Source organism: Uranotaenia lowii, chromosome 1 (genome assembly GCF_029784155.1).
Source record: "Uranotaenia lowii strain MFRU-FL chromosome 1, ASM2978415v1, whole genome shotgun sequence".
Classification (NCBI taxonomy): Eukaryota; Metazoa; Arthropoda; class Insecta; order Diptera; family Culicidae; genus Uranotaenia; species Uranotaenia lowii.
The window spans coordinates 191,061,506-191,071,225 of record NC_073691.1 but is presented as its reverse complement, the minus strand read 5'-3'; the positions used below and the strand labels follow the sequence as shown (position 1 = coordinate 191,071,225).

Sequence of the window (9,720 nt, the reverse complement as noted above, 5' to 3'; positions counted from 1 at the left end):
CTTCAGATTGTTTGCTGAAATGCTTTAGTTAGATGTTCTTCAATAGATGACCGGAGTTTTCTCAGCTGTTTAAAGCGTCTCAAAAGAAAGACATCCTAGACCCATCCATGATTGGCAGCAGCATCGGCAGGAAGGCAGCTTTCGAATGGACAAAAGTTCGGATCAAACATAAATCGGGGCATATTTTTTAAAATATTTTTTTTGTTTAACATTATAAATCCAGATGAATCTCGCGCACGCTCTCTCGCTCTCCATGTTTTTTTTTCTAACTCTCACGTCTTTCTTCTATCGATTTGGCAATCTCAGTGAAACTTTTGAAGCTACTCCAAAAATGAAAACACATTATCATATAACATACAAAAAGGCTTAGGTACAATTGAGAATTGAGAACAAATAATCTACCAATGTTACAGGTTTCAGAATTTTGCTTCGATTTGCTCTTAATTTTTGTTGCTTTGTTTTCAAGTATTTGAATAATACCTTGATGAAATCCATCGTTTTCTTATTATCGCACCGTATTCAGTTTACTTGATTTGTTTCTTTTTTATATGTTTCTCTACCAAGTATGGTTGTAGGTCATGTGGCTTCAACAAATTGGCGTCACCACAATCGGAGAGGGCAACCGGAATTCATCTCAGAGTTACAATTTACATGTATTTTTTGCGATTGTTTTAGTTTAAATTTGATCTTACTTTTTTTTACATTAATTACGGTTTTTGCTCTCGTTTTAGATCACTTAGATTTTACTACACAGGGTTATTTTTAAACTGATTTATGCAACCACAGTTGGACACTCGTTCATTCACACATTCGTTATCTCACTCGCTCTCTTTTTCTCTGTTTTACGCATGAACCAGCGAATTTCGCGCTAGGTCAAATTTAGACTAAACATGTATTTCTATAAAGTTAAGGTAATCTACATTTGCGTACGAAAAACTGAATAAATCACATACATCCACATCCAGCGCGGTCTTAAAATCAGAAAACTTACACAAACGGCGAAAATAAGCTCTAAATAATAGTACTCCCCGTTGTGGATTTCATTTCTTTCCTCTATTGAATATGTCTCTGGAGATCATTCGCTTCGTTTTTCCATTATTTCTTTTTCGTTTGTTGTTGGACCGGAAAGAAATGATCCTTGTTCTCGTTTTGTTGGACGACGAACCAATCGAGATCGGAAGTAGAGGAAGAGACCCTAAAGAAAATGGAAGAACTGCGCGAAGCCAACGAACTCTCGCTCTATCTCTTTCTCTTTTCACTCGCTCGCTCGCTCTCCTCCCTGCCTACACTCTACTCTTTCCTAGCTACTAGAAAAAAAATTCACAATAGTAATAATTACCAACTAACTAAGAACATTCACATGATTCTACGAATTAACTTTTCTGTTTGTTTTGATACTGCTTTTGCCTTTTTACTAAATCCCAAGGCTAAATACCGTCAACTATCTCTTTCTTCTTCATTGGTTTGCTATCGCGCTGCTTTTTTGCTTATAAAAAAACTAGCTTTTTGTTTGCTTTTTTTCTTTCTAAAGATTCTATAGTAGTTAGATTAAAGGTTTTACGAAATAAAAAAAAATAAATGAAAAGATAAACTTATCACAAAAGCTTCACAAACGATTGCTCTCCTCTGCTTCTCTTCTTCTTCATTTTAACTATTAATTGTGTAATTGAAATGTAAAATTTGATTTTTGCGCTTTCAGTTTTTTTCTGCTATCAGCTTGAACGGTCCAGATTTTTTTTTGTTAACTCGTCTTAACACTGCGTTTGTTTTTTTTTTTAAGTATAATTAAGTTGCTGTTGACATGCTTACGTTTTTTGTTTCTTTTTCATAAACAAACTAAAAAGCGACCATTGTTTAAATAATTTGTATGTTTTTGGGTAAATTCAGGGTATATTTTGTTTTGTTTTTTTTTCAGCCTGGTTCGTTTTCATATTTACAAAGCGCTCGCGCGCTCCCTTCACTTTCATTCTGGAAAATGGCCGTGAAATCTGCGCCGTGCAGTTACGAGTCGTAACGTAATGCAACACGCGCAGGGTGATTGTTTCATATATAGCGACGAACGCGTGATAAAATGAAGGTAACGCCTATAACACAGTTCGGGAAGAGTACGTTTTGGAATTGTTGTTGTTGTTGTTGCTGCAGCGGATTGTTGCCAATCGATTACGGCAATATTACAACAAAATGGCGAATAGCGACTCTAACGTTTTGTTTTTTTTTGTTTAAAATAGGGAAATGGGGAGCAGCTTAATCCAAAGTAGTAGAAAACAGTGGGATTGAGTTGGGTTGGGTTTCGATGGAAGCACTAAATTTGAATTTGTTGGATTAAAGGGGAGTTTGAGAGTTCGGTTATATGCGTTGATTTTGTTGTTAGTTTGTTCGATTTGTTTTGAGCATGAAGCATACTTTGGGCTACACGTGTTAGATCCAGTCGTGGCTCTCTCTCTCTTTCTCCAACTAGTTTTAGTCGAGGTGTTTACTCGTCATCCTTCTTGTCGGGCTTGAGGTCGACCATTTCGTGCACCTGTTTGGCTGAGTATCTGTGAACGATAAAAAAGCTAAATTGAACGCCACTGTGCAACTTGCATGCAAGGTTGGAACCTACCCTAGCAGAGTTTGAAGATCACAGACGAAACGATAGACGTATCGCTTGCCAGCGGTTTTGTGGATTATGTTCTTATCGTAGTAGTACCGAAGGCCTCGACTCAGCTTCTCGTAGTTCATTTTTGGCTTGTTTTTGCGTACACCCCATCGACGAGCAACCTGTGCGAGACAGAAAGGGCGTTAGTTGAAATTATCTTGGACAGCGAGTGTTCGCAAACCTACCTCATCGGGATCAGTCAGCTTGAATTCCCATTCGTCTCCGGTCCAGGAGATGAAATTCTGACAAGTTTTGTCAGTGAGAAGCTCAAGTAGAAATTGCCACAGCTGGATGGGACCGGAACCGGTAAAACAAGGAGCTCCTCCTTGGGTACCGTAGCTTCCGAGCATAGTCTTGTCAAAGCCCATTGTCGTGCCCATGTAAGCCGGGTGTTGGAAGTCCAAAATGGACGGATGAGCACCCGGATGTCCCGGGTGCTGCCCTGGATGGTGTAGCTGGCTCCAGGGATCCATGTGACCCGCTAGGTCATTGTTGTTCGCTCCCTGAGGTGACGTCGTATTGCTTGGCACCGTTTGGAAGGGTGGGGTGTCGTACGGTGAGCTGTACTCATGGTACCCATCGTGATGCGGATGCGGATGCTGGTGATGGTGATGATGATGGCCAGTGCTACCCGCTCCTGAACCACCGGAGGTGGGCCCGCTGTTATTGTTACTGCTGCTGTGGTGGTGAGGTTGATGATATCGACTAGCACCCCGACTCGTGTACGGACCGGACTTGTAATGGGGGGACATGTACTTCTGCTCCATCTGGATGGCCGAGTAGAATTCCGGGCTGTTCTCCAGGTAGCCGTGTGATGGAGTTTGCGTTTCCGGCTGCGGCAGCGAGTGGTACTGGTCCTGATCGTCATAGTGACCCGGTACGACACCGAAGTTCTGTGGGTAGATAAGTTTTCTTTGAAATTCTGCCTAGGGTCTGAAGAATTGATAAAGATCTTACCGGTAGGTCGTCAATGTTGATAAAACTATTGGGCTCATGCTCCTCCTTCATGTGCGGATGCTGTTGCTGCTGGTTGCCAGAGGTAGACGATGAGGTCGTCGAGGGCGTATTACTGGTGCCATAACTATTGCTACTGCTAGTGTTATTTGAACTATTGCCACTGGTATTGGAAGAGCTTCGGACCGCCGAGGCTGCTGCCGCTGCCGCTGCTGCAGCCATCGAGGACAGATACGAAGACATACTGTTCTGGTTGTTGTTGTTGTTGTTGTTACTGTTGGAGGTTGATGAGTTGTTTGTGCTGTTGCTACCGTTATTGGCATTTCCGCCACCGCCACTCCCACCTCCTCCGCCACCCCCGCCGGAACCGGACTGCTGCGTCTGCTGGCTGGACAGGGGCGAAGGAGAACTATTGCTACGATCGTGCAGGGACGTGTAACCTGTAATGAAAGGATAGGAGTCAATTAGTACATTACGCTTAAACAAATAAAAGGCTGGTCCTAAATCTCGACCTTAGGGAACTTCGTTCAGTTGCTCAAAGAAAGTTTAGAAATATTCAGGTCTAAGAAGTTTTCAAACATCCGTTGATCAAAAACAATCAAGCTATACACTTTTCACTTACGGACAGATTTGACACCTGTACCATTAGCATCGATGTGTATTCAATGTCGAAAGACAGATTTCAAAACGCACGGCATAACGCCCAACTTCCTTCCGGAACACGTGCCCAAACGGCTAGCTAGAATCAAACATTTTCCACAGTTTCCCAAATAATAACCATCAAATGTTGTTGCCGTTTATGTTTATTTGTCTTCCGAACGGAAGTTTCCAAAGTTATAACCGGGGGACCGACACACGATCACGATCATCTTCATCGTCATCATCATAGCCTCGGACACAGATATGCAGTAGGTACGTTCAACGTCGTTCAATTATGCGAACGACGCGTAAAAATATGAAAATTGTTATTGTTTGCTGCGTGGTTCTTTCTAATTGAAGACGCGAGTACCCGGTCAATTAGTTAGTTTGTCTTCCCGCGCGTCGCGAGGAGCAGCGACTGGTGGAAAGAAGAGGGGAGTGAGATGCATCGATTTCCGTTTCCTATGTAGGCCGGTACACTTGTCTTGCTGAAGGTATTTTTTTTCCCAAGAAGTACATTGGTAAAAAATTCCCTGATACTCAAACGTAAAAAGAAAAAAAGTAGACAAAATACTCCAAAGTGAATGGTTCAATAAAACGTGAAATTGAAGCCTACTTTGACCAAGGCTTAGCTAATCTTGCGGTAGTGTGCCGGTCAGCGAGTTTCTCACGCCCAGAGAAAGGAGATAGTAGAAAAAATACATATATTCCAAGAATAAGTGCATCAAGCGAATGCGTGAGCGGAAATGATGAACTTCTTCGTATAAATTAGCCAGAGCCAAATACCCGCCGTGCTTTAATTCTTCTAACCAGTCGTCGGGCAGAAGATAAACATAAGCGTTTACGCATGTTTTTTTTCTAGTTGTGTATCTTGAAGGCGTCGGTTGTTTACACTAATCGTCATCCACGCTCGCTGTTGTTGTTGATGTGTTGCTACATTGAGTTTTGATTGAGCAGCCCTCCCGTTTTAACGTAGGAGAATGTTTTAACACAAGTCGCGTGTGTGTTTCCCCACATTATTTCCATCTTGATTTTTCAAAACAAACTTTTGACAAGTGAAGCCACACGCTCGTGGTGCTGATGGTTTTGTTTTAGAAGAGTGAGGAGTGAAAAAAACACCAACAACGCTAAACATAATGAAATTACGTTTTTGATGAGCTTCATCCATTCAAATTATTAATGTTTCCATCCATCATGGGTTGAGGTTAGTTATTTTCCTAAGATTTTTCAGGATTTCAGTGAAAACAACTCAACTTACTCAACTGCTCAAGCGTGAGTTAAGAATTTCACAAATGAAGATGACAGCGTTACTTCTGCAGCAGAGATTGACTCTCGTTCAGGACGGAAATGACTGATGATGAATTGATCCGGATGTCGACGGTTGAGGGACAAGGGGACAAGTGGGGTTTTAATAACAAACCACCCCTCCTCTGAACAGTGATGAGGCATTCAGGAGAAAACTGTTGATTGCATCTTGCATTGGAACATTAATTCTTGAACTTTTCCAGTTTGAATTTAATTTTACTTTAAAGTTGAAAACCTAATTTTTAAATAAAATTTTAATTGAGAAAATAAATTCTGAGCAATCTGCTCTAGAATTTTGGATCAGTGATTAAGATTAAATGCCCCTTATTTAAATGAAGTACATACATAAATGTATGTAAAATGTTGGTCCAAAATCGTTTCTCATTTAAAATCAATCAATAGAAACTGTTTCAACAAGTCGACACATCGTTGAAGTTTTTCAGCCTGCTGATCAAACAAAACTCTCTCAAAGGAGGTTCATTCATTCATAAAATTATGTCTTGTTTACTCGCTCTGTCAGTTGTCATCGGCTGGCGGCACTACAGTTTGTTGTGATTGTTGTGACTGACCACACCATAAAACAACAAATCACAAAAGGAACATCGAAAGAAATCCCCCGAAGACAGGAAGACCGTTTCGGTGATGGACCAATATTTAACGTTCGGTCTCTTATACGTTTTCCGCTGGTGCGATAGTGCGCTGTTTTGTATGGAAAATGTTTGTCCTAAACAAACGGATCGGCCGCGGAGGCCTTTGATTTCGAACGATGAACAACCGAAAAAGTCAAGCTCTCCAACAATGACCTTTAGAGCGGTTAATTTTGAACAAAACGTCGAAAAATAAACACTGTTCGCGCTGCCATAATTATGGCCCGGGATTATGGTCGTTGCAGCAATAAAAATGTGAATCGAGGACGACAAAGTAAGAATGCGTTGCCCATTGAAGATCAAAGCAATCGGAAGTTCGGCATTTGATCATTTATGACTGCACAGAATCTGGTTTCGGTGGAAAAATGGCCACCTTTGATCGTTTGGCTGAGGTCCGACTATAATTACCCTCTCCCGAAAGCAACAACGAAATGACGGAGAGCAATTTTGGGGGAAGATCAGATTAGATTCCGAAGAAGATGCTTCGAGCGCCCAGCATCCCCATTCGTTCGGTCTTTCGTCGGGAAGGGTGGGGGTTGAAAACCCGCGAGATAACAAAAGACGCAAAACGGCACCGCCAAAGTAGGCGTGGTGCCGTACTTTTCTTCGCTTCGAAATTTCACGTGTTCTTCTCTAATCTCTATCGCTTTCCTGTGGCGCGAGAGGCTAGCGGCGGAAATCGCATTAGAAAGAAAGGGACGACGACGGCTGTCTGGCTAGGTGCCGTTTCTCTCACTGCGCAGCAACATTCCCCCGATTGTTGTTTGTCGTTCTGCCTGGCAGTGGCTGTGTCAAGCTTCGATTCGGCGATTCTCGCTCGGTTGGACCCGAAGATTTGTTGCTGCTGCTGCTGCTGCTGATGATGATTCGATTTTAGATTCCCCGGACCAATCAGAGGGGCGCTCGAGCGAGATTATTGCCTTTCTCGAATCCCTCGACGATCGGATCAGTACCCTCATCGATCTGTTGTAGTTGTTGTTTCATTGTTGGATTTCCATGTTTTTTTTTGTTTTCAATTTATCTCGACTTGGAGGGAGGAGATGAATCTTCGGCGAATGATGGCTCTTGGTTCGGATTTATTTTTCGCGCGAGAGTAGCTCCCGATTTGCCCAGCAATCTGATTGGAATCTTGAATGCTTACAACAGGGCAGGTTCGGTGGAATCGATGTTTTTTTTCGGGCATTTCGGGGATCAGCATACTGCGAATCGCGGTGAATTCCTAAAGCTGTTAAAATCAACGGGCCAAAATCGTCACCATATGGTAAACGGAAGAAGGACTCGATTTCATGCCTTGTTCCTTGGTATGTTATTAATGATAATCGATTTTGCTTCCTCATTCGTCTCCTTCTGTTTTCCCTCAAGTCGCTTCTGTTTGGGAAACTATGGGCGCCTCACACATTGGCGTTCAGTCAACTGTGAAAATTATCAGTTGCCGTCGTTGTCGTTTATGTTTCTGAATTAAGTGTTAAAAAAGTAGACTTGAGCAGTGTTATCGTCCGGATTTTTTTAATTTTTTCTTTGAAGAAAGAGATTCGACATCAATTCTATTTCTCCAATGTAACTTTTATCGTTTGGAGGAGGCACAGAAGCCTGAACTCGATACTTTTTTTCAACTACCGGCCGCTTCTGGGTACGGAAAAGGGTGGAAATCACTGGACTGGAAACTCACACGGCTCTGTGGCCGGCCGCACCCCTCACATCTCCTCACGAAGACAAATTCTCTATGCAAGTCCCTCGTTATGTTGAATTTGCGCGAAGTTGCTCCAGTTTTCACCTTCGTTCTCGCCGACCGGAGGACTACACCAACCAAAAAGCTGCCTTTCTTCCTAATGGTGTTTAGTTCCTTTTATTAAAAGACTTTTTTAGTTTATTCGGTTCGATAGAGTCTTCAAAAACGCGTTGAATTATTACTAACCGGGTACAGGGCGATCGTTTTTATCTTTACGGCAGTTTGTCCGGCGTTGATGGTCGTACACCGACGTGTTTTTAACTGCGATAGGTATTAATTGTACCAACATTGGGACCATTTTTCTTTCCTCACACATTAGCGTCAAAGAAGCTGAATGAAAAAACAACCAACCAGTAGCAGAGGTTGCGATTAAAGATGCCTAGGTCTGGCAGACACGGTTCCGAGGCGTTAATGTTAGCGGAAAATGAGTACTTATCGATTGGTGGTGATTATATTGCTTTCATCGGGTGATTCTGTTTAATGAGAAGGAAAGTTTTGACATTTGCAATTATCGCTGAGATTTTTACATTTCGAATAGTAACAATTTTTTTTCTTTCGGGCCATCAAATTTTTCCTAACGACAGTTCACGCTTGAGTACATCGTTCACTTTAGATTTCTTGTCATCTGTTTAACTTTCAGACAAACTTTATTGCAAACACAAACTCAAACTCCTTTTAAAAATTTTTAACCTAAACAAGTCTGTCTTTGAGAACTTTATTACTGGATTCTCTCTTAAAAACCATTGTATCTTCATATCACTAATTATTTAGGCTTGAGTACAAGGTTTACGGTTGAATTTCCTCGTGAGTGACAAAAAATAATTTTCTCTTCTGTATATTATTTTGGAACTTTCTTCAAAAGTGACTTAGCACACTCAGATAGGATTTAATTTTGAACGAATTAGTGTTAAAAGGTTACCAATCCTACCAACCAACTTTTTAGGCTTGAGTACATGGTTTACGATTGAATTTCCTCGTCAGTGACAAAAATTAATTATTCTGGATATTATTTTCGAAACTTTCTTCAAAACTGAGAAATCACTACAGAACTTCAAAAGAATTAGTGTTAAAAGGTAACCAAACCAACCACCAGGAGCGCTGATTTGTATAAATAGTGCAACCGATCCTCGTTCGTTGATTCAATCATTTAAACAACTCACTTGGAAAAAAGGAGGTGATGACTTATCAATCTTCGGAAACTATCGCACATCGACAGGTAGCTAGTTAAATACCTGCGGCAAACTTCCTTGTATCGAACAAAAAAAAAAAGATTACCGATCATCTGATAACTTGGCCAAAGTGCCCCGCAATCAGGAACTATCGACAGTCGTCCCAGTAGATCGATTGACACCGTACCACATGCACATAATTACACATAATTCACCACACACTGAGGGCTAAACGTATCCTCCGGGGCTGCAGCTATATCATCATTTTATCTGCAGCAACTCTCAACACTTCACCACAGCCGGGTGCGTAATCGATCAGTTTAAGCCGCGCGTAGCGAATAGGCGTAAGTTAAAAAAATGGAACCGTGGATGATGGAAACCCAGAAGTAAATTTGTGACAACTCCTGCGATCCACCGACAGCGATGGTCGTTGATTGGATTGATGATCGCGTGGAGGTGCCCAGGTGACCGCGACCAGGTCCGTCGAGGTACTGTGACGATCGGCCCCCTCGATAGGGTGCGAGTCAATCAGCCCCAGCTAATTTTAATTTTAATGTAATAATAACTGTTTTGCGAAGCGCGAGATCGAGACCGGGGACGCCTGAAAGAGATTGGAGACACAGCGAGAGAGAGAGAGAG

The 9,720-nt window shown here is 41.9% G+C and overlaps 1 protein-coding gene across 4 annotated transcripts in view; it reads right to left on the bottom strand.

Moving 5' to 3' along the window:
* Positions 1–209: 209 nt before the first annotated feature.
* The window catches only part of LOC129741324 (ETS-like protein pointed), a 262,248-nt gene continuing 252,737 nt past the window's right edge, over positions 210–9,720 (bottom strand). For all 4 annotated transcript variants that reach the window (XM_055733047.1, XM_055733051.1, XM_055733062.1 and 1 more), the window contains 4 exons: positions 3,596–4,032; positions 2,824–3,531; positions 2,603–2,760; positions 210–2,537 (listed from right to left, as the gene is read on the bottom strand). In XM_055733047.1, the coding sequence (XP_055589022.1) occupies positions 2,474–2,537; positions 2,603–2,760; positions 2,824–3,531; positions 3,596–4,032 (1,367 nt within the window). In that variant the 3' untranslated portion in view covers positions 210–2,473. The remainder of the gene's footprint in view (positions 2,538–2,602; positions 2,761–2,823; positions 3,532–3,595; positions 4,033–9,720) is intronic.